Here is a 26,553-nt window from a genome sequence, read left to right on the forward strand (position 1 = left end):
TATGTGTAAAATTCTGTGAGAACCAAGGTTGGTTGCAAATCATGGAAGACTCGGTCCTTTCATGTTGGCATAAATCCATGAATTTTTGGTTATGGCAGTTATCAGGTATAATGCTACCTAATTATTAACACCTGGTGTGCTTTTTTTCCTTTATCTTCCTTTTTTCATTCCTACCAAAAGACACAAGAGGCTCATTAAATTTCCTTCCTTCCTTCCTTCCTTCTTCTTTCTTTCTCTCTTTCTCTCTCTCTCTTTCTTTCTTTCTAAAATGATCTCATACTACAGTATTCCCCAAATGCGTCAACCTGACAAGTTAGTCCAAATGGAACTGAGAATTTTTAGAAAGGTTTATTCTTAATGAACACATGTGGTTCTTGGTGATCCCAGTTTTTAAAACTGGGGGCAATATTTGCCTATTGCCAGTCGTCTGGTGTCGTTTTCATCCTCCATTCTATATAACATCACTTAGAGCACTTTTACAAGGGCATCTGAGTGTGTCTGCTGTCTTGGTTTGGGCTGGGAGACTTGAGTGAATTTAGAGAAGCTGGATGCACTCTCTTCTACCTGCAGATTCCAAACTCCTTTCCAGATTGAAAGTCATTGTTTTTTATGTCCTTTCTGTGTGTGTGTGTGTGTGTGTGTGTGTGTGTGTGTTTCCTTTAGCTGTTCTTAACATTTCTGCCAGCATAAATCCATCTGACCCTTCAGTCTTTCCCTTGCATCCTCCTATCTTTCTCTTTAGGATGATCAGTCATGGGCTGGTTTTTCCTCTTCTTCCACCTCCAATTATGATTTTAAACCTTTATAAAATCTAGGGTAAATGACCAGTTTTGGTATTATGTTTTCTAGGATAACATATCACCCACTTCTTCTTGGATGGTCACAATTAAATTCAGACACTTAGATTCATCATATTCTTGTCCTTTGTTATGAAATTGTCACCTGCATAAGGAATAAATATATCAGATCTGAGGACATTATCACAACCATGTGTCTAATGGCAACTGGTTCTGATAGCGTGACTGTTGGTACAATATTGCCTGCCATCAGAACTGGACAAGTCACGTGTTTGGCCATGAGCATTGGTTGTGTAGGAACTGCTAACATTTGCCACTTGGTCTCTACTTCTTGGGGTATTACTGCAGGCCTACCTTCCTTATTAACTAATGCTTTTCAGTAGGCCGTCAAAACTCCTAATTCATTCTGATTGTGGGAAATGTTGACTCTTTGATATGGCTTGACAATTTCTAATGGTTAACAATAAAAATAACTTCACTCTTAGTTTCCCTGACCTTCTAGAAGCCTTTCAGATCCCTGGTAGTTATATAATCCTAGATACTCTGGTATGGATCTGAAATTTATTTAGTTATTTGATTTTCTTCTCAATTTATTGTTTCTGAGTATTACCTTAGATTAGATATGAAAAAAAGAAAATTAAGAAGGTATTTTAAGGCTCTTGGTACACAGCACAAAACCGCTTTATAATAAATTTACGTACATTTATTTTACCATTAGAAATACATTCTGTTGTCTGTGCTACTGCTTTCCTATTGCTGCAGACCATTTTAGATGTTTTTTAGGAAATTGAATAAGTGAAAAATAGTACCATGTGATTTTAGGTTTTTTTAATGACAAAATTTTTAATGTTTATATCTCCATTGTGATTGTTTTTTATTTTTTCATCATTTTTGCTTATAAAATATGTCTGTTATTACATACTAATTATTCCAGGTGAAATTTCAGATTAAAAATTCCTTTGAATTTTTGGTTGGGGACACATTAAACTCATTAACATGTTTCAGAAGATTTGAAATTTTCGTTTCTTTTTTTTTGTTGGGGATGGTTGGGCACCAGGGATTGAAGTGAGGGGCATTCGACCACTGAGCCACATCCCCAGCCCCATTTGTATTTAGAGACAGAGTCTCACTAATCCTCTTGCCTCAGCCTTCCAAGCCTCTGGGATTACACCATGCCCAACTGAAATTTCTATTTCTTACATGTGATGCTTTATGCAAACATTTTTGTGTGTTTGTGGGCATGTATGTATATGTGTCATGTATACAAATTATGAGATATTTTTTCCATATTGTCATATTTTGTACTTGCATAGATTTTAAAAAATATTTTTAGTTGTAGATGGACATAATGTCATAAGAGAGACATTGGCAGTTGGGAAGTATGAGTGTAAGTTGAAAATGTGAGCATTTCATTTTGGGCTGTGTCAAAGTTGCAAAGTGGTGGGAGGATTCAAGGTTAGAGAGGACAATAAGATCAAATCATCAGGAGCTTTGAATGGCAGGCCTAGCTCTTCGCACCAATGCTTCCCAAGGTTTTTCACATTATCAGACACATTGAAAATTATAATATTTTTGAGATGTAGAAGATAAACAGAAAGTTTGTATAGCTAGAGGTGATGATAAGAGGTGGGAAAGCATACCCTGGCCTCACTATATACCCCAAGTGGTGCAGGGATTTTAGCACATCCGTAAATCCTTCCAAGGCAAATCTGAGTTAGGAAGAACATATGATTTCTATTTTAGACTTTATTTCTGTTTCTCAGATTTCAGTTGAAAGCTGTTTTGAACATTTTGCCCAGTAAACCACTTCCCCTGTCCACACACATGCAGACTCTTCCTTAGATGGTGCCACATATGTTTATCTAGTTCTCAGTTCAAGTACCAAGAGCCCCATTCATTTACTTTGCCTTCAAAACTGTGGCCTTTAATTGAAGGAAGAGATGACTACCTGTCCTACCCAAGTTATGGTCACCAATGACACATGGAAATTTCTTGGGTGTGTATCATCATACTTATATTGCCCTGCTTGCTTTTGATTATATGATCCTTTTGAAAAGTAACTGCATCTCAGGACCACTGCATCTGAATTTTGGCATGAAATTCTCTTAAGATTATTTACGGTCTTGAAATGAGTATGTATGTCAATTCTGATTGCTCTTTTAGAGAATTATTATGTGGCCCTCAAATAATAATTAATCAATTTGTTATACTTCAAATCTGAAAGAACTATTGCAGACTAAACAAAATTACCTTAATGAGTTAATTTCTATAAAAAGATTTCCCTTGATTAAAGAATCTAGTTTAAATACCAAAATATTGTAACTTAATGATGTTATATCTTCATTGGCTAGTGTATAAACAAAGAGGATGCTTCTCAAAGCACTTTATCTCTCTTGACATTTAACCAATTACATTAAGAATATAAAAATAGATCTTGGTTTAATGTTTAAGACAGTTTAATGCTAAGAATGGATTTTAAACCTTATAATTTGATTTTAATTTTCTTTAGATACAATGATGGTAGTTTGGTTATGTTTTTTTTTAAAAAAATCATCAGCTTTTAGAGATGTATTTCAATATATTTACAAATGAAATTATATAACATCTGAGACCTGCTTCAAAATAATATGAAGGAGAAAGTGAAATAAGCCTGGATGAGCCAAGCTTGGTAGTTGTTGAGGGTGGGTGATGGATACTATTTATCATACTTTTGTGACTACGTGAATTTGTTCAAATTTTTCTATAATGAGAAACTGAAATATCAGGAGTATAGTTCATCATTTGTTTGAGTGTCAGAACCATCCCCACCCCCACCCCGCCCTCAGTACCAAGAGGGGAAGCTGCCTCTTCCATGCTGTGTTAAATCTAAACTGCTGTGCTTTTAATTTCTGTTCTTCACCTTGTTTTCTTTTATAGTTATTGATCTCTTTGTTCTTGCCCTTTTTTCATTCCTTGATTTTTTTGATCCAATCTCTATTATAGCTGTCTCTCTTTCCTACTGTCTGTGCATCTCTGTCTGGTGGTTTTTCTCTCTCTCCTGTTTCACATATAATGATTTACTCCTTCTACTAAGCTCTATGTAGACAATTGCCAAGAAATTCAGTGTTATCACTTTTTTTTTCTAGGCAAGATATCTTTGTGAGCTTGAGGGACATTTTAAAAATGTGTTGTAAGCTTTAGATGTTAATTTGGGGACATTCTGTTGGCTGTCCCATGGCTCTTAGGTTTTAGCAGTTTTCTAGATAGTTGATACACCCAGTTTAGACATATTGTATAACCACATGTCAAGCACAAGGAGGGATTAGGTTTTTGTTGCTGTTGTGCATTTGTTTTTAATGCAGGATAATGGTTTCAAATTTGCAACTCATTGAATAGAAGTTTAACTTTACAGTGTTTAGTAATACTTCAAGAATCAGAAGAGTAAATGTGCTTTTGTAGGAAACACTTGTGTTGTTCAGAAGTAGGTTGAAGCTGAAATGCTGTAGCATCATTGAGATATTATCAACTCAGTGACTTGCTAGACTATAAATTCTTGAGTCAGGCAGGGCTCATGTCTAAGTGGTTTGCCACTGTATCCCTGAGACCTAGTGTGATGTCTGATACCTAAAAGCCATTCCATAGATATGTTAGTTGATATAATGAAAAATAATGCAAATCAGTGGCTATTTTTATTTTCCCACACATGAATTTAGTGAATATTTTATGATGGTTTATGTAGGAGATGTCTAAAATACCCAGAATTGGTCTCAAAATGTAACTGCAGAAAACTATCACCCCGGGCAATCATTAAGAGCTTAACAAGTAAAACTACATTGTTATAAGTCTAGTTTTTTAAACTGAAAGAATGTACAATTTACTCTTGGATCACAATGGATGAAGAAAGCAATTTTGTAAAAATAAAATTAAAGTTTCATGGGGAGATAAGGTTTGGGTTCAGATTTGAAATGTACATAGGAATTTTCTCAGTCAGTCATGAGTGGAGCAGAGGAAAAACAATCCGAAGAAAACGCATCATGGCTCTTCAGAGTGTCCAAGAACCCTACAGATACACCGCACAAGAAAGGGGGGTGATTGATGATTGACTTACTCTTAGAATAAGTGATAAGGATGCAGAATGACTTTTAAGGGCTGGGGTTGGCTCCATGGTACAGCACTTGACTGGCACATGTGAGGTCCTGGGTTAGATTCTCAGCATCAAATAAATGAATGAATGAATGAGTGAATGTATTTTGCCCATCTACAACTAAAAATATTTAAAAAGAAGGACCTTAACCACTCACTCATTAAAAAAAAAAAATAGAATGACTTTTAATTCATAGTTTGAATTTGACTGGCAGTCCCCAGATAGGAAATTCAGGAGGCTTTGTTAGAAAAAAGTCCAAAGCAAGAATTTCAGAGGGGGGCAGGGATTGAGTTCTTCTGGGGACAAATTGAGTTTAAAGTGCTTAGGGAACATCTAGAAGGGAATACATGAGAAATGTTAAATTGATGCTCAGAAGAAAATTGGATGAGAACATATGAACTGAGTGTTTTCAAGATAGTAGAGGAAGTTGAAACACAGTAAATGAAGACATTCCCAAGGAGGATGTATAAGGAGAAGAGAGATGCTAATGAATAGAGTTCAGAGAACATCAGCAGCAATAATTCTTACTGAAGATCTGTGTACTCTGAGGGTAGAGATCATGTCTCTGTCTCTCTCTCTCTGTCTCTGTCTCTCTTTCTTTTTAATCTCTGAAATACATCATAACACATGACACTCAGCAGATCCTCATTGTAACGTTTTTCAAATGTTGCCTTTGAAAGAAAGGTTTTGAGAGTGCAGAACATGGTGTTGACGATAGCAATAAGGGGTTGCCAAGAAGAACAATCGTAAATTTTTTTTCCCCTTTAGTTCATTAATCCACATTTGGAAGTTTCTCCCTAGCTGTAAATTCACTTTAAACTTTGCATTAATTATCTATGGCAGTATAACAATTTACTACAAAGTTTGAAACTTAAAACAATACACATTTTCTCAATAAGTTAAACATAGAATTACCATATGACCCAGCAATTCCACTTATAGTTAACACAAAAGAACTGAAAACAGGTGCTAAGCAAAAACTTACACACACCAATATGCAGAGCAGCTTCATTCACAATAACCAATGATGGAAATGACCTGAATGTCCATCAGCAGATGAATGAATTAACAGAACATGGTATATTTGTATAGTGGAATACTTTTCATCCACAAAAGGAACTCCCAAGTTTTCTTTCTTGCTGGCAGATTTGAGTTCCTTTTGGATTGACTGAGGGCCTCAGTTTCTGGTCAGCTACTGGCCAAAGAATGCTCTCAGTTGCTTGCCATATGTACCTCTCCAACATGGCAGTTTGTTTCATGAGAATTGACAAGTAGAGACAATCTGAGAGCAAAACAGAAGTTAAAATATGTTATAACCTGATCACGGAAGTGACATCCCATCACCTTGCCACATTCTCTTTTTAACAACAAGGTACTAGTCCAGGCCATACTCTAGCAGAGGACACAAAGGTGTAAATACCAAGAGGTGGGGGGATCATTGAAGATCATCCCAGAGGTTACCTGCCATAGTCGCCTTCATCATGTGACATGTCTGTGAGGCTTTGGTGATTTCTATTGGGATGTCCCTGTGCTCTTCCTGATAGATCCTTCCCCATGTAAACCCCCAAATAATGTATTGTGCACCTGTAACACCATTGTGATGGGTATAAAAAAAGAGAAGATGTGGTTCCTGACTTTACAGAAACACAAAATATGGGTTATTCTTTTCGTGTTGCCTATTTTTGTGTACAAAGTCTTCTTGTACATTGATTATTAGCAAAACCATATAACTATAGAGAGATTTCACTAAGCCTGTGTATTTAATGAGATCTGACTTTTGAGTTTATAGCAAGATCATAATTTTTCTCATCAAGAAAAAGATAAAATCTTAAAGGATACAAACCAAAGAATGGGGGTAGGTTGGATAATGTATTTTTCCTCTGATAATTCTTTTGATGTTCAGCCATTTGTGTATAAGAAAAACTATTCAAAATTGTAGCAAGTCCATATGATTAGTTATGTAAAGCAATTTCTGAAAAAATTGATGTTGCTCCTATGTCAGAATGGCAGGTATCAGCAGATTAGCATGCTTTCATACCTGTCTACCCTATAATTGTTTTCATTTATCTAGAATAAGGAATGTTTAAAGGGAATCTCTTTATAGGCCAGCTGTGAAAATAAATCCTAACCTAATATCAGAGTTTTAGGGAAATTCAGCATTGTAGAATCCTACGGGATGCCTAATAAATCTCTCTTCACATGTGGTCGTCTTCTCTGTCCTCAAGCAAATATATTCTTCAACTGTCATGGTCTAAATAAAAATTAGGCAGGAGGCTTAGCATCATTTAAATTGCACTATCTTCTTCTGAGTGTGTTCTTCATGGGAAAGTGTATTTGGAAGTGTAGTGCTTGACCTCAGGCAATGTTTCAAACTCATTTGCCTTCTCTTTGGCCAGTGCACTAATTCCTAATCTTTTTATGTTGTGGCACTCTATTTTATATTACCCTCTGTTCTCAAGTGTTGTATGACACAGACGCACTTATATTTGAAAGTTATTTAAAATGAATTTCATTTCAAGAGTCCTGCTTGCTTCTTAAGATAATAGGACACATCCCACAGCATCAAAGATGTAAGTTGGCAATTAACAGATCTAGTGATATGATTAAGTGTGAAGAAATCTATTTAATGGTAGATGTGAAGCAGTGGGCTAATCTTATTTTTAATACATAATTGTGTAAAAGAGGAAGTCTGATCACCTTAAGATAGGATTTTAGTGGTTCATTCATCCAGCTTCAGTCTCAGTAACAATTCATTTGGAATCATCTGGAATGGAACAGTCATATCACTATATCCGCTTTATAATGGCAGCTTCTAAGCACAGAGGGAAAGCTTACTTCTGAGAACAGATAAAATAAGACTTACTGCTTTAAAGAAGCTTAGAGAGAAGAGTATTTCAAGCAAATATGGAAGTGAGAAAGTTATTTTAACTATATAAAAATGAGTCTTGTATAGGGGAATAGTTTCCATATTCATTTTTAAGACTCACTTATTACTAATCAACAAATATTAACTGCCTGCTCTGAACCTTGGGGTGAACAGGCCAAACCAGGAAGATCTCGGGCATTTTACTAAAGTTAATTAGTGGTGCTGTGGAGACAAGTGCTTGGTGAATCTGGTATGCCTAAAGACAAGCCATGAAAAAAGCTGTGAGAAAACAGGTTATGAATTAATTCCTGAGAAAAAGAGCTCATTTTGAGTCTAGATGTATGTTTGTTTCTCTTCAATTCCTGATCCAATTCCTTTTTTATTTAAAAGTAGTTCTTGACAGAAGAAAAGAAAAACAAAGCACTTGCTTACAAATGGTAGCTCCTGCCTTAGCTTGTAGACACCTGAGCTCTTATTGGTGCAGCCATGCCAGCCATTTTTATTCATCTAGACATTTGTAATAAGGAGGAAAACAATGTAAAGCAGAGTCATTGCTCTGTGTGTATATGGGAGTATATCGTGGGCCAGCCTGGTACCTAACATCAACTCTCAAGGGCACACACACACACACAGGAGTTCAATTTGTATCAGTAATCCTCTTGGGGTTTTCCATCATGAAATAGAGAATATCACCTGAATATTAACTTGATTAATCACACTGTTTTTGTTTTTGTTTTTTTTTCAAAAAATCTAGATTGAGACAGCTGTACAAAAGGACTTTGCATTTCCATCTGAAAGACTAAACTCGTTTTTGATGTTGGTGGAGCAGGGGAAAAAATCTGGACAGCACCAAGGGAGGAAGAAATTGGAAAATCTAAACTACTAGAGGCGGCTACTGGAAGAGGAGAAAGGGTTCATCCCAAATAAAAAGTTGACTTATTTTCCCCAGCATGGGCTGTCTCAGATATTGCAAAGGAACCAATCTCCCTTGTCTGTTCCATTGAGCACTTGGTAGACTTTTCTTCTTTTCTTTTTCTTTTATACTTAAGAATTCAAGTTACTTCAGTAGTTCATGAAGTTACTACTGAAATAGTGGTCAAATAATAATAGTAACAAGAACTTGAACATTTAGCATTTTCTAAGCACTATATTAAATAAGTGGTATCATTTATCTTCACCATCCTGTGAGTGCCTTATTATTTTCACCCTTTTGAAAGGGAAACTAAGATTTGCAATTAGTAAGCTGATTATCGAGAGTTACACAGATGACATGTGGCAGAACTGGACTTTGAACCCAGTGAGGCTCCTCAAGTATTGGTGCTGTTCTTCACTCTAATAGCCTTCTGTCCATCAGGGCTAGTCTGTCTGGCAGGGCTGAACCCAACTCCAATGCATGACCTTGTCTTCTAGGAAAATTACATACTGAATTCCGAAAATATTGGAACCTTTGAAAAGTTTTGAAACATACTTGATCCCTAAACTGAGAGCTGCCCTTATTTATATATAATTTTTAGTATATATCGATTTGTCCAGTCACATAGTTCAAATCATAATGTGTATTAGTTCATGTGTATGATCAAATTAGAAATTGGTGTCACTTCCCTAAATTCTAGAATGTTCCTTTAATATTCACCCTTTTGTGCTTATGCCTAAACATGATCCTGGCTATACTTCTGTTATCAATGAAGTTACAACTAGAAAAAAGGGAATGGTCCAGGCGGAAAAACTGAACTCTCCGCTTTAGAGCTGTGATAAGCATTTCCATCAAGGATATCATAAAGATTGTTATAAGATGAAAGAAAATATGGGTAGAATCAAATATTGGAGAGAATTTCTCAAGGTTTTATTACATAACTAGGTTATATGGTAATAACTCGTCTTGAGGTCAGATTAATCACAGAAGGCAAATTGCAGTTAAAGTGAGAGATAAATTTTTCTAAATAACTTTATTTTTTGTTTATTTTTATTAAAAAAAAAAATGTGTTGCTGAGGATCGAATCCAGTGCCTCAAATGTGCCAGGCAAATGCTCCACTGCTGAGCCACAACCCCAGCCTGAGAGAGATAAATTTAATATTCCAACTCATAGCGTCAAGTCTTGCCATCTGTAACTGTACATAAACTCTTTTTTATATAAGACATTAGATGGTTTTAAACCATCGTGGGCTATGAATTTGTTTTAATTAGAACCTCATACATCTCTATCAGTTTGTCACAAGATGGGTAAATGAAAATTTACTATAAAGAAAAATCCCAATGGGAGAAATTGCAAGCCATGCTAGAATGCAATGGCATTTTCATGGTTTTAAGAGATCTTATTTTATCCCCTGGGTAAGTAACAAATATCTCCCACTTCAGCCAGAAACTTCCCATTTTGGCTTCCCAATTTGTTGTTTTGGTTAATAGCTATTGCAACAAAATTGTTCCACGCTTTTCTAGCTTGGCTACCAGATTTTCTAGATACCACAAAAGTGCTTTCATTTTTGGATCATGTCGGCAGTTCAGGAATTTGCTACTTAGTAAAACACTTGGAACTATTCAAATTGTGATCACCTGGGGTTTGTGGGTCTTCCAGGGAGCCCTTTGTTTTTGCAGGAGTACAGAAGGGAATATTTCCCCAGAACTATTCCCACAACTTTTTTTTTCAACGTTTTTGGTTTCTCATGACTCTGATTCAGTTGAGCATCACAGCACTGTAAAGGACCAGAAATAGGATGAATTCTAAAAGGATCCTGGAGAGCAGAAGGTGCTGCTCTTGTTTGTGGTTTTGTGTAGTGCGGAGCACATGGTGCATTGTGGAGTTGTACATAGTAGCTACACATTTCCATATTATGTAATTAAGAAAATCTTACAGATGTGGAGTGAAAGATTTCTTGCAAACTGGGTATGTGCCAGAAACATAAAAATTATATACTAAAAACTACTTCAACAAACTACTACCATCAACCCAAAATATGGGTTATTTGTGTACCATAGAATGACCTGGTTAAGTTTTGCATTTAAGAAATATGAATAAATATGCAGTTAATTCATTGAAGAATATTTATTGAAGTTCCCATTACATGTAAAACTTTGTGTTACAAGTGTTTGGATATGGAGAAGAACCACACACAAATGCATAGAACGTTCATATGTCTCTCTCGGTTGAATCAAGAAGATGATACATGCATTTAGATGACTGTTCTTCAGGGTGGAAAGTGGTATGAACAGAACCAAGAGAAATTGACTGCTTTTGAGAATTTATTTCCTACTGGAAGATCAGGAAAGGCTTGGTGGAGTAGGTGACACTGAGAGAACTGACATGGTAGGGATTTTAGGCAAATGACATACAAGACCAAATGCATGAGGGTGAAAAACTCAGATGTGGCTGGTTATGGTGGCATACACCTGTAATCCCAGCAAATTAGGTGGTTGAGGCAGGAAGTTTGCAAGTTCAAAGCCAGCCTTAGCAACTTAGCAAGGCCCTGAGCAACTTGGCGAGATCCTGTCTTAAAATTTAAAAAATTTTAAAAAAAGGACTGGGGGTGTGGCTCAGTTGTTAAGCACCCCTGGATTCTCTCTCTGGTACTAAAAAACAAAATAACAACAGCAAAAACCCACTCAGGTCTGGTCCTGCAGAGCAAGAAGTCAGTTGCATTTGGGGAATTCCCAGAGAGATCAATTGAGAAATGCAGTAGAAATGGCCAAGTGGAGCCAGATTATGGCGAATCATAAATGCTAAGTCAAGAAATTTTGGAACTTCAAGTTATAGATATTTATTTTTTTTGAGCAGAGGGGTGATGTAATTTGAGCTACTTTTGTAGACAAGTTGTTGGTATATTAATGACATCATTTGAATTGGTTTTCTGGAAGGTGATGAGGGTGTGAAATACATTGGAGAAGAACAGAATGCAGGTATAGTCCTCAAGCATGATTGTTAGAACTTGACATTGAACTGTGTGTATATATGTGACTTCATGACCAATATGATTCTGCAACCTGTACACTCAGAAAGATGAGAAATTATATCCCATCTGATTCAAATGTATGATATGTCAAGGTCATTGTACTGTCCTATGTAACTAATTAAAACAAATAAAAAATTTTTAAAAAAGAACTTGACATTGAAGGTAGTGATATAAAATTGTGTTTTGAGCAATACAGATATCCAGAATATGTGTTGATTGAGTCATGTCGATCTTCCAAATGTTGACACATTGCATTATACATATCTGCCTGTTAATATTACCAACAATCTCCCGTTGAGAAGCTATCAAGCTCACAAGTGGCAGTAATGAGTTTTCCAAAATCCTAGCTTTTGCTTCAAAACAAATTTTATTATTGACAACAAATAGTATCAATTATTTGCCTTGAAGTGACATGCATACACATTTATCTTTGAGAAAATGTTTGTTATAATACTCAAGTCTGGAAAATCAGTTTGTCAGTTGAAATTGACATAAATATGAAATTTTTGAAAAGAAAAAAGCAACTGGTTTAAAGTACAACTCAGTTGTACAAATTTATCCTCAAAACAACTGTCTACTTGGTATGTAGCAAAAATACTTTTTGCATACTTCCTATTTCATTGAACAGAATATATTCAAAGATGTGTTTAAGAGCTGTTAATAAAACTAATAACCTTTTCTGTTTGATTAAGTCTATTCTTAGGTGAAACTGGCTTTTATCTTCCCCCTGCAATTGTGTAGTAGTTAAGAACACAGTGGCTGCTCATTTAATGCTGGTACCTGTATATATGCTACATCCGCCATGGTTTTACTCCCCTTTGCTTTTATAGCGTGAGTGAAAATATCAGCACAGTGAAACTAGCAAATGATGTCTCAGTATAGTTATAAATATAGTTTTGAATTCCTGGGTCTCCTGAAAGTTCTCAAAAAACATACTTTGAGAGTTGTTCCTTGATTTTAGAAGACTTACTGCCTATCTTCTGCCCTAATGGATATAGGTGTTACATAAACCACGTCTTGGTTTTCACGTCTGCATAGTAATGATTTTATTTTTGTGCTGTCTGCTGATGAACCAACAGCTAGTCAGATGGACAGTGATGCTAATGTGGTGTTCTCTGGGTAGCTGAGGGAGGCCGCATTGGTGTCTTACTATAACCCCTCTTCCATGGGCATCAGATTGCCTGGGATCTTTTCTCTGGCTGCTGGATTCTGCTTTACCTGGGTGCCTCGGACAAGCCATAAGTGCTCAGGAACTAATGCCTGCCTTCCTCAAAAGCCCTCACCCAACCAGCTGATGAAGGCATGGAGAAGAGATAGGCAGATAAGACCTGACTCCTTCACCCCAGTATCTGTTCTGGGCTGACTTCCAGCGTTACATGCAGCAGGACTAAACTCTGGTTACTCACACTGATTTCTGGCTTGATTACCCTTCTTTTTTGTGTTATCTCTTTCCCTGTTTTACGTCCCCACTCTGCAGCTAGTGTTTCTTGTATTCACCTCTCAAGCTTTTTACACTGGGGGAATCCAAAAGAAAGGCAGAAGCTATTTGTTTACGTGCTTCCTTTAGGGACTATCTTCTTGCCTTTGGGGGAAAGAAGAACTTTAGCTTCCTTCCACACAATATTTTCTCATGGCAGATTTCTAATACATGTAGGCATTCCTTAATGAGCTAATCATTTTTAGGCTATGTAGTTAACCATACATGCAAGAGGTGTATTTATTTATCCATTGTCAAGGTTTGTGAATTCTGGAGGCTTGGCAAGTTGGATCTGAAGGAAGCTGAGGTATGGTTAGGTGGGACTGTCCACCCTAAGTACCAACAGGTGGTGAGTAGTAGACAGGGTCCTTAAACAAGATAAGAACAACCCAGAAGTTATTACTTAGGGCTCTATAATAATTCTCCATTAACTGCTGAATCTAGGCCAGACATTGCCCAGCTTACAAAGCCATCTATGTTCTGTCTTCACTCTAGCCTTTTATTTGTCATGAACTCATATTTCCCATTACGTTTGCATTCCTTTGCTGTGCCCCACTACCGACTGAGTCCTAATTTTCTACTAGCTTATGAGCTCTGCCATCTCTACTTCCCCCTCATTGGAATGCCTTTTCTCCTTTTCTCCCCAATATCATTCTTAACCATTCTTTAAAGCCAGTAAGCACATTTTTTAAACACACACATTCAGATAGAACATTCCATCGATTTGCACTTCACCAGAGCCTCTCTTGTTCTCTGGAAAGCAGCCTGGTGTACTGGGAACTAACCACATAGACTTGGGAATCAGAGCATCCAAAGTTTGAGTCATAAATCTACCACCTATTGAAAGCTTTTCCCTTCTGTCCCAGGGTACTTCACCCATTAGGTGAGGATAATAGATTCTAAAAGGTTAAAGGGGATGTTGTCTGTAAGCCTCTTAGGCAGTTAGGTTGTTCCTGGGGACATGTCACTGCAGATCTCACTGTGGTTCTGGCGACTGGATTTTCTCCAGCTCAATGGTTATCCACTGTTTAGTGGTGGCTCACTTCGGCCTTGCAGAGTAAACATGTTCTTCACAAAGAACTTACCAGTTTCCATTTTTCTAACAACTCTTTCATTAACCTTGAAAAGCAAAATAGGACCACACACCTCATTTTAGAGGGTTTGACTTGAAGTCTTCACATTTTTATACTTTGTATTGTCCATTTAGAGAGGGTTCATTTACTTTCCTTTATTCTGACTATTGTGTGTGTATAGGTAGGCAAGTGTGCATAGAAGTTTGACTTTTGATATGTATGTCTTAGCCCTTCCTGAATTCTTAGTATTTCAATTTTTACAAACAGATTAAATGAGACTGTTGTGTAGAAGACAAAAGAATCAACTCACTGATCAAAAAGATGGAAGTTTGATAGATGGAAGGAATGAAAAAGTTTAAAATTATTATTTTTCTCCCTTCTTGCTTTCTTATATTTTGAACATTTTCTCCCTATGTTGGAAAATCTTCCTCTTAAAGTAGTACTGCTGAGATAATCTGTGCTCTTGAAACTACATTGTTCACTAAGATTTGAAGACCCATTTATATTTCAAGTTTTCCAAATTGCACTCCATTATAGGGTCTCCAATCCCATAAAGTCTTCCAAACAAAAATTATTTTTACTCTGTTTTAATTTCTTAAGCTGGTGTTAAAAGAGGATGGACAGAGGAAATGATCAGAACTTCTCATTCTGACTCTTTATGCTACCCCAGATTGATGAGTGGTTAGGGCAGCCTACATCATAGCCCTTTGGCATTTGCCTTCTGGGAAGCTATCTCTGAATGGGGTGACTGCAGCCCCTTCAATATCAGCAGAGTTCTGTGCTCTTCTTTTCCAAAACAGATTAGATCTCTGTAAGTCGTCTTGTTGCAGTGGTTTCTAGCAGTCTCTTATGTTCACAGTCAGTTATGACAGTATCTAGAGTGGAATGTTCACTAGCCACATGTGACTAATGGCTACCATATTAGAAAGCACAGATGTAGAATTTTCTTATCATTGAAGAAATTCCAGTAGGACAGCACTAGTCTGAAAATCATATGTTTCATAGGGAAAACATTGAGTACTTTCATTATTGACTTCTGAATATTCCTATTTTTAAATTCCTATTCCGATTTTCAAGTTCATTTTCAAATTCATCATTGGATCTGTTTTTCAAAGAAGAACTTTTAAAGAACTTATTCAGAGATTTTCAAATTTAACATAAGGGAACTTCCCTCATCATTATACAAAATACATGTATGAAGATGTGAATTTGGTGTCAATATACCTTATATATAATCAGAGATATGATAAATTATGGTATAATGGTGTATTAAGAATTGTAATGCAAAAATAAATAAACAAAAAATTTAAAAAAACATAAGGGAACTTAGCATCTCTTTGGTTGTAAATAAACAAAATAGTCTTCTAAAAAATTGACTTGAATAATGGGTATTTACTATTCTTACTTACTAGAGTCCTTATAAGGTAGGGGGATGGATTTGCTGCTCAGCAGTGTTCTCAAAGATCCAGACTCTTCCTGTCTTCCTATTTGGACACCTGAGTGTGTAGATATGTCTCTGTCAAGATTGCTACAAGGCTAATGCTGCTCAAAGTATCACCTTATCACCCCCCAAAAATCTAAAAGCTTGTTAAGCAAAATCTTTTTCAGAAACTTTCCACAGCCCTCATTATATTCTCGTTGATCAGAACTAAACCCTATGTCCATGTTTCTCCAAGACAGAAAACAAGTACTAGCATTTTTAATCTTTATAATTGTAGGCTGGCTCTGCTGTGAGCAGTATAAAGATTGGAATTTCTGTCTGTTTTGTTTACTGTTGCATACCCAGTACATAGGATGGTGCCAGATATTTAGTACATGTCTGTTAGATGAATGAATTAGTGAATAATGAGTGACCATTGTTACCAACCATGGTGTACCACAGAAGTGAACATACACTGCCACAGTTTGTCTGGGCACAAAATAACCAAGCCACCACAAAAACTTGTAGATTCCAACAGCAGCTCTTTATTCCTGAACTCTCACTGGCACTCTACATGCACGTTCTGGGAAAAATCACTCCCTCCACCGGGCTCTGCGTACCAATTCTCTCAGAACCCCGGGAGAACTCAAGGGAACTCAAGGAGCAGGCGCCTGAGGCAGCAGGATATGCTCTGTTCCCAGCAGGATCCACCCTAATCCAGCAGGATCCACCCTAAACCTGGAGCCACCCTAATCCCTGAGCAGGGTCACCTTTCAACCAAAAATGCCATGCGTCATTCCTACTTGGCTATGGCTCTCAGCAATACACATTATGCTCCTGTCTTTTTCTTCTACTCTTACTAGATAGTACCTTGAGTCTGGCTCTTCTGGTTGACTCAGAATGAGTTCTTAGATTCCCAAGAATTCCTTAGAACTTTTAGTAAGGCAGAATTGGACCTTGCGTAACACGGGAATTTAGAAACACCCGGATGCCCTATCTAGCTCCTCTACTATCCAGACTTCCCCCTTGTTTTTAATCTGAGAGTACAAAATGTAGACCAGGTTTGAATTTGGTACCTAAGCATTTTATGTAACCATTTTAATTTAAGTGACACAGAGCATGCAATTTTAGTCATTAGATAAGAGTGGCATATCCTGTGTTTGTTACTTCTTTTGGATTTGGTTTGTGGGTTAGGAAGGTTGGGATATCACATCAGACAGGTGTCCATAGCATTCCCCATTAGTCCCAGCACCTGGCAGCTGGGTTAATGACACAGACATTTCTCATTTTAATCTGGTTACTAAACTCTGGTCTGCTAACTGGGCCAGAACAACTGTATGCCCTCCTTCCCTTCATAGCTGGTTTCCTTGGTCCCAGTCTGAGTTAAGCTGTCACTGACTAAAGCCACTGGCAGCAGGATGAATTGGAATTTAGAATTCCAAATTCAGTGCTTGTGAAGAAAGTTTGAAATCCTAAGATCGGAAAGAAAATTTTGTTGCAAGAAATTAAATAAAAGGGTATTTTCACTATTAATATTTGTTTATTATGTTATAGGGAACTTTTTTTAAGTAGTTTATTTCTCTTGGATTTTTTTTTTTTCGTTGGGTTTGCTGGAATTTTATCTCACTATTTTGGGGCATTTTATTCCTCAGTGTGGCAAATGAAAAATGCAGTTTATTACTGGAAGAGATGATGTCATGTGTTGAATTTCCATTGTGTCCAAGATGTTTTCTAATGGACAAATCCTCAAACATATAACAAGTATTCTCTTTATACTTGACTCCCTGGATGCCACCTACTGGGTGGCTGTATTTGTTCCCTCTGATAGATTTACAGGTCTCCTTGTGATTAATATAACCTTACAGAATTTGATAGTTTGAGCTAAAGGGAAAAATGCTAAATCTCTCTTTAGGTAGTACCTCAGTAATTTGGATGGAATAAGTACTTAATAAGTATTCATTGAATTAATAAGTGGGAAATTTTTTCTTAGACATATTCCCATACTGAATATTAATATATACAGGCATTTAAGTATCTTTTATTCCAACAGGTCTCTCCACTCCCCCAGATTATATCATAGTACATTCTTTATTTAGCTCATCACCTCTGGTCAGTGATTTCTCTATTTCAATCGCATTGGACCTACATGTATTTTTAGATGTGTAACCTTGGGCAAATCCCATCTTGTCTCTTGGTCTCCCTGTTGATGAACTGAGTGTGAGCACCTAATTCGCCAGATTGTCATGGATAAAAGAGTTAATATATGTTAAAAAAGAAAGAAAGAAAGAAAGAAAAACAGAAAACCTACTTAGAACAATGATCAGTTACTGTCCATACCACATTAGTCGGTCAGTTGCAACCGTTGGTTGTCTATGGATAACAAGAGCATTCTGTAAGCATTAATTGGCTCTATGGAATTTATAATAAAACATGTTGCATATATTCTTATATGAAAATTGTGTTACACATCTTTTATAAAACAATGTCAGTAAATTTTATGGCAAATTTATGTGTGGATACATATGCACACAATATTGTTGTTGGTTTAAATAATTATCTCTGGGTATCACGGCTTCCACTTTTGTCCCTCAAGCTTATGGATGGCTCTCTAGCATATGGATAATGTCTGGATGTAGCTTGCAGCAGATGCTGTGGGTATCCTACCCAGATCTCCTTTACTGGGCCAGTGAATCCATCTCCCAGCTGCTGTGGGTATTAGTGGCTAATGACTCACACCTGTACCCTTCTCCAGAGAACTGCTCTTGGCTGACAGTAATTGCTTCAACCAAATATGTCTGGGAGATTATGAGATCAGGCTCCAGCGCCCTCCTGTTCTTCAGCAGTGGCTTGTAGCCAACGACTATACGGGAGTATAATAGCCTAGCTTCCTAACCTCTGGACTGGACAACTTCTGTGGTTCAGTCCAAGCTCCAGACTTCAGACTCATGGAATCAAGCTAAACTAGATTTCTGAAACCACATCTTTGTCAAAATCCTTTGCCAATTCTGGCTTACCTCTTTCACTCCTGGTTTCTCCTGACAACACCCCATCTATAATCAAGTGCATAAAAAACATCAGCTCAGGCCCTGCTTCTGGGTAACCTGAACCAAGATATTGCTAACCTCAATACCCCTGTTCTTGCCCTAGTTTCACCATCACTTATGCAACCAGTTTTCTGTATTAATTAATCTCTGGTTTAAATTTCCTCTCTTTATTTTTGTTTTGTTTCCTCTTTGGACCCTTCCTGATAAAAAAAAAATCAACCTGTTCATATCCCTTGTCTTTGCACATTTAAAGTTACTCAACCTCAAATAAATGCCCCTGATTCTCTTACATACCTGGTTATTTCAGTATAGTGTAATGGTGAATATCTCATATTTTAGGTTCTAAAACTTGCTTTAAAAAGTTAAACCTTAGTCAGTTATACCTCCTTCTCCCAGTTGTTGTAAGAAATATTTGACCTGTTCTTTGTAAAACAGCACTGTGCCTGGAATATAGGAAGTCTTTAATAACCAATAGCCATTTTGTTACTGGAATTAATCTTTTAAATTATTTTCTCCACTTTGGGTGAGCTATTTCATGTCTTTCTCCCAGAACACCTAATGAGTACCTCTAGGATAGCCCTTTAGAAACTATATTAAAATCTGGGTTTTCTCATTTGTGAAGTCCTTGACAAGCTGCCCTGTACATAATGCATGTCTTGTAACTGAGAGCTACTGTTCTAATTTCTTTGTTCTCACTCTCTCTCTGTTCTTCTTTCTCCTTTTCTCTTCCTTCTGCCCTTTTTCTTCTTTCTGTCCTTTTTCTTCTTTCTAATGCATGAATCTTCCCTTCATTTCTTTATCTTCTATTTTATTTAAAATATATGTAAATATATATAAATTTTATATATATATTTATATACATATATAAATATATATACATATATTTCTGTTTCTTCCAGAAAATATGGGCTTCTTGGTGTTAACCAATAGTGTATTAGCTCTCTAAGGAAGGAAGAGACTTGATAGATAGCATTTGATGATTTCCATGGTAAAAAAAACTTCTACCCTGGCCAATTTCAAGTTACCAATATGAAATTACTGAACATAGAGTTGGGAACTAATACATAGAAGTGGCTTTTGCCAGCCAGTGCACACCAACTTAATCTTCACTGTTTAGCTCCCTGACGTTTATTTAGCACAGTATGTTGGAGACAGTAGCTAAATGTTCAATGAATGACTAAAATAATAACTGATTAGCACTTACATGCATAAAATTGGTGAAATTTCTTTATCTGATTTTCGTTATATATTCCCCCCTACACACACCACACAAATTGCTCATTCCCTTCACCAATCAGTATAATAAAAAGCAGTCATCATGATGTAATAGGAATGCCCATACCCTTTCTGGGCAGGTTGATCAATTCAGTTGCACAGCCTGACTTTGTGATTTACTTAGACACATGGTGGGATCACTCATCTCACCTCTCAACCTCTCAGCTTCAGTTTCCTCAGAGAATGGGACTGAATAATCTCTAAAATTCCTTCTAATCTTCAAACTCAGAAAGCTTAATTAGTTTTGTTTCCTTATTTCCTCTTCATTATTGCATTAGACTTTTGAGTTACACATTGCACTGAATGTTAAACATAAGATGTGTTGTAAGACATGTCCTGCCTGATGAGGACACGGTGTCTGTTTTTATGAACACCTACCTCAATCTCATCAAGCCCATGAGTGTGCTCATTGCCTTTTATTCTTTCCCATGGGTTATGAACCCTAACAGATTAATATAAATATACCAAAGGCCAAGATTTTAGTTGTTCACAAATTTCAGCACTTTGACACATGAAGTTATTGTACTAATAATTCTCTGGGTGGAATTAAACAAGCCAGCCAGCAGCCCAGCCAGGAGTTTGTCTTAGTCTACTTTATGTTGCTATTAACCGAATGCCACAGGCTGGGTGATTTATAAAGAAATTAAATTTATTTATTATAGTTCTGGAGGCTGGTAAGTCCAAGGTTGAAGGTCCGCATCTGGTGAGGGTCTTGCTGTATCATGATGTGGTAGAAGCATCACTTGGTGAAAGGAACATGAGGTTTGGGTCTCTCTTCCTTTTATAATGAATCCATTTATCTCTATCATGAGGTCCCAATCTCATGACCTCATCTAATCCTAGTTATCTCTGAAAGGCCCACCTTTAAATACCACCAATTTGAGGATTAGGTTTCCAACATCTGAAGTTTGGGGGCTACCTCAAATTTGTAGTACAGTGCTATTAGAAAATATCACCAAATAATGATGGTATAGATGCAAATGGTGTGGAAGAAAGCCTTAGGGAACATCTGCTCTCTGAGTTATGTCCATACCCAACTTGTAGGGAGTGTAGTTCACTTAGGAATATGAAGCAAAGTCAGACAACATTATTTTGACTTGAAGTCTAAGAAGTATTATCCTGGTTCTTTCTCGTGTCTTTTGATATGGAAGTACAAAGAATGACTTAAACATTTGCATTTTGTTAGCCACATCTGCCTGTTGGCTCTAGGCCTTTGTTCTTATCCATCACAACCTCTGTCTTTTCTAGATCCCTGTTCTATTCCATACCACAGCCTTTCTTTCATACTTAATTTTGGTTCCCAGGAGGAAATACTAATGGGGACATTTTTCACTTTCTGAAAGCTATTCTTAAAAAGGGATATTTTTTTTTCTCTCTTTATGACAGGGGCTGATAATATCCGGAAATACTGGAGCCGTTATTACCAAGGATCTCAAGGGGTAATATTTGTATTAGACAGTGCCTCTTCAGAGGATGATTTAGAAACTGCTAGAAATGAACTGCATTCAGCTCTTCAGCACCCACAATTATGCACTTTACCCTTTTTAATATTGGCCAATCATCAAGACAAGCCAGCGGCTCGCTCAGTACAAGAGGTATGTTTCATTAGCATTGGCAACTCTTTGTCTACATTTTTGTTTGTTGGACTATTGCTGTCACATTGGAATCTGGAAAGATGCAAACAACTAGAGATGTTCTGGTTACTTAATGTTATTTAACCTGCTGACGTAATTCCTTCTCCTCTCCCACAGTTTTTCAAGAAATACATGGTGCATGTTACCATGCATCACTTACCCTTAAATGTCTTGTTCTTGCTCCTCTGTAATGCTTGCTGTTGACTAGGAGCAGTGGGTCCTACTCTGTAATCAGCCAAGCTAAAAATTGATGTCTTATCTTTTAAGTTCCATGCCACCAAATACCTTTTAATACGAACCACTCTTTATTTTCCTCATCTAATTTTATTTCTCAGCTCCTATAAAAGCACATGACCCTTCTGGGCAAGTAATTAGTGTCTCACTCAGCCAAGCTTCTGATTCGATTCATGGTACTAAAGTAATAACTTATATAAATAGTTTCTAAAACTTAAATTATACTGAGTTATAAGCCAAGTATAATGAAATCAAAACTCTTGATGTATTCTTTACACCTATAACTTTCAGGATATATTTCCCCCTCTCCTTCAGAAAATTGTGTGCTTCCTCAAGTGGCTTTGGAGTAAGATGGTTAATAGGAATGTCATTACCTTTAGTCAGAAAAATGAGCCAAGAACATAACATGTTTTAACTCCAGACCTTTCTCACATTTAGAGTATGACCCATGGCTAATAGCTTTGTTCTGGTGTCTGGCTTCTCACCTATAAAATGGGAATCATGCAAATTATTTTAAGTAACTCACATTAATTTAGGTAATTTACTTTGTAGCTTAAAGTACTGAGTAGAAGAGGAACCATATATAGGCAATTTTCATTTGTTTTAGAAAAGTAGTAAGGAAGGTAAGAATTATTTCAATTATTAGAGTTTTCTCATCTATATTTGCTTCATTCAGAATTAACTACTACCTTTTTTGTGTATAGATTTTAGAAAATATAATACAGATAATAAAAATTAAAGTAAAAATAGCAATAAAAATAGAATCAGAGAGGGATTGTTGTACAGATCTCCAGCATTGTGAGTGTGGTGCCTTTCTGTGGTGCCTACCTCAAGACCTTAGGTAAATCTTCTAACTTCATACCATCAGGTTTTCTATCTATAGAATGAGTATGATGGCATGCAATGGTGGATTGCTATAGATATTACCTTAGTTTATGATTATAAGGTGCTTTGCTGAAAATATATTGTTATTCTGATAGTTGTTATGAGAAATGTTACATATGTGTGTATTATAGAAGAGAGAATACAACACATTTGTATATATGAAGTATTAGTGTGAAATCTGAGACATGATGAAAGTGCCATTATCATTTCAGGTGATTTTATTCAAATTGGAAGAATATCTGACAAGAGATTTTCTTTTTATTTTTGCTTTTAAATTATAGAAACTATCTGTTTTCCTTAGACATAATATTATTGAGACAGATGTGTTATTTAAACTGAATATTTGACTCATAGAAACCATCTGTAGGAATTAAACATTGTTACATTGAGTAAAGGAAGCTTTTAGCAATTAATTGTTTCTGAGTATTCCTTGTGTGTGTTTGCTGAGTAACTCTTAGGAAAAGAGAAAATATCCCCCCACCCTTTTTGTGATTAATCTTTTATTAAGACAGTTGACCATAAACATAGAAGATCATAGGTATGGTTTGAAGATTATTCTAAACTTGTATGTAGTAGAGGATGAGACTTGATTTTCCTTTTCGTCTGTATCAATTTCACTTTTCCTTAAAATATTTTCTTAGAATGGAATTTATATAGTATGATTTTGAAGATGGTAAAGCATTTTTCCTATAGTTCTATAAACATATACCATATGTTAGCCACTTTGGATTACTTTTTTGGAATAAATGCTGTTGCAAATCTTGAGTTTTATGGAAGCATAATGAAGTGTTTACATTTACCTTGGTCCAAAAGGAAAAGAAGCTTCCCATCTTTCTCATTTCTTGATGGCAGAGAAATTTCTCTGTCTAGTGTCATAAGGGCCTATTGAAATACTCATGTCATGTTGTAAGAATTAAATCAGTATCTTATTGTTAGCAATAAAAATGGAGTTGTGAAACTGAATCTTCAGTGTTGTATAAAAATAACCCCAAACTGGTTGGGAGCAGGCTTGGGAAGAAAATCGTTTTGAGAACAAAGTCATATGTTAGTTGTCATGTGTAAAAAGATGTGGTCATCTTTTTATTATTCTTTCTTTCATAAAGGTATTATCTGTTCTCAGCCCTACTGCTTGTAAACATTATATTTGCACCTGTTCATTTGTGTATACTTTTTGAAATTTCCAAATGCTAAAAAGATCATGCTTTGCTCTGCAAAATATCTGTGAATTTTAGGCAAGATTCTGTTCGTTAAAAATCAATGAAGGTGCATTCAGCTTATCAAAAAGTACTGAACCACTCTTGGGGTGCAGTTATGAAAACATGAGTCATAAAGGCTTATTGACCCTTCCCCTCTGTCCATTGAAAATTACTACATTTTATGCTTTATGCAGAAAATGTGCCATTATTTATCCATTGCTGGAATAAAACTTGGAATTCATTTGCTTAATTGAGGAATGAGGATGCTGTTGACCTTAGAAGTGAGTGGAGCCAGTGAAGCCTATAGGAGAAAGCAGAATTATCACTGAGATTCCAACAGAGGATAAACATCCTCAGAGAGTTAAGTATTTAGTCCCCTCCCTACAATGAGTGTTGCTGGGTTTATTGGAGCACTATGTTAAGAAAGGACAACACTGGTTGAAATTACTCTGGAACCCACAGGCAGAGGGCAACCTGCCCAGTTATTTTGGTGTCCTTTCAGAAGCAAGTGGAATCTTGCACATGGCATAGTTTCCCTTTCTGTAATATACCATTTTTTTTCACTGAGTCAAACTTACCAGACTCTTAAGACTTTGTGTTTTGATAGTGGAAACATGTATTTCTTTTTTAAAACAAATAAGGGTTTTTAACAAAAAAAGCAAATACTGGGAAAAAGAACACCCTTTATATACTGTCTGAAAGCCAAGCAGTTCTTGCAACAGATGTTTGTTGTATTCACTTTGGGGAGGTGTAGTTACCACAGTTTTCCAGAATTTATTCATATCTACTATTTTTCACTATAGAAAACACACTAGAAAAATCCGTAATTATGCCAAGTGGCCCCTTGATACATTAGGGGAAAATCTGGCCTGGTTTAAATGATAAAGCTATAAAATGAAAAATCTTAAGGGTAAATAGGTTGACTTTTTGTTGTATTGAGTTGTAATTGTATCTATTTTTTTTTTTTTTTTTACAACTCCCATAGGAGAGCATACTTCAGTTCTGAAGTTATTTAATAGATCAGGAAGATTTTATGAGAAGTTAAGTTGATATAGCAGCCAATAATGTAATCCTATTTTCCTTCTGCATAGTTGCTGATTGTGATTCTTTTACCTCCTGTCTTTTTAAAGTCTTATTTTCATTTTATTGGGTATTAGCATGTCATATAAAATGACACATTTTGTTAGCTTGAAAGAAATAATCATATTTTTAGCAATCTCATCTGATTTGATGTTATCCATCTCCTTCATCTAAAAGTATTTAAGTTTTTCAGAAATACTACCCCATAAGTCCTGAGTTGTTAAATATATTCTATTAAACCAAATATTAGTTGAAAGATACGGTAACAGTGTAGCATATTCTAGAAGCAGAGTTATATACCACTGATGATATTGGTTCCTTGGCCCCTTAATTATAGCATAGGAAAATCCTGCATCTAAATTAGAGTGTCAATATTAAAGTTAAAACTTGTGATCAGGCAATTTCTCAGTTTTCATGTAATTATAATTCAGCTTGTTGTTATGTGCATAGAAGTTGTTGTTTTACTTGGAAAGAATAGAATGTAAACGTGAGAAGAGTATTTGCAAGTATTTCTGTAATAATGCAAACATTACTGGGTTTTTTTAGACCTTGTTTTGTTTTAGTTATAAGTGTTGAGATTTTTTTTTGAACAATGCATTCAATATTCAGTGTATCATGAATAGTTTGTTTTCATTTTCTAATTTGTATATATCTTCTGGAAGAAATTACTAGTACATTTATGGCAGTTAGCTATCACTTTTAATTATAATTTTTCCATATACTATTTCTACGTAATGTACTTTATTCTTCTTAATGTGTGTCACCAAATAATAAATCTCTAGTTGAAAACTTTTATATTTATATTGCTTGACAACTGATCAGTTGTTTTTTGGTAGCTCTGTGAAGTAACAAATATCTTCTTTGATTTTACTTGTCAATTCATTTATTAGAAAATGCAACACACTTACAGAATCACATAAAATACTTAGCTTGATTTAATATCACTTTTTGTATATGGAGAGAAATGTGTGTGTGTTTGTAAAATAGTCATTGGGAAGTAAGGGTCATATACTTTAAATCTTAAGAGTTTTCCAAGTATTTTGACCTGCCCCTTGGCAGCATTTTAGAACCCTGATTTAATTTCACATACAGCATGTACATACCTATGGTGTGATCATTCTGAAAACTCCCTTATGGGACATATGCTTATTTTAAAACAATATAAGAAGTACAAGTTATTTGTTGTCTTTTCCATACAGATGTCCTCCACACTGTTAGTTAAATCCTGGGGAAACAAGTAAGAGGGTTTCGAAGTCAGTCTTCTACTGAAAAGATAACTATCTTTTGAAAATGTTTACTAACCTTTAAGAAAAGCTGAATTAGCAATCATTTCATTAGTTACAAAAATGTCAAATGTTCTAAGTGTATTTTAAAAAGCAACTTAAAAGCTGAGAGTATTAGAACAGCCAGAATATTTTGCTTATTATATATTCATTTGAGTTTTTTTTCTTTTGATATACATTTCTTGAGAAAATTAATTTGATTACTTGATTTCCTTAATTTT

General features: G+C 35.9%; 1 protein-coding gene across 1 annotated transcript in view; it reads left to right on the forward strand.

The window, feature by feature from the left end:
* The window catches only part of Arl15 (ADP ribosylation factor like GTPase 15), a 393,453-nt gene that overhangs the window by 173,419 nt on the left and 193,481 nt on the right, over positions 1-26,553 (forward strand). The window contains exon 4 of the mRNA XM_048800049.1: positions 21,407-21,615. Coding sequence (XP_048656006.1) covers positions 21,407-21,615 — 209 coding nt within the window. The remainder of the gene's footprint in view (positions 1-21,406; positions 21,616-26,553) is intronic.

The sequence above is a fragment of the Marmota marmota genome, unplaced genomic scaffold (genome assembly GCF_001458135.2).
Source record: "Marmota marmota marmota unplaced genomic scaffold, marMar, whole genome shotgun sequence".
Classification (NCBI taxonomy): domain Eukaryota; kingdom Metazoa; phylum Chordata; class Mammalia; order Rodentia; family Sciuridae; genus Marmota; species Marmota marmota.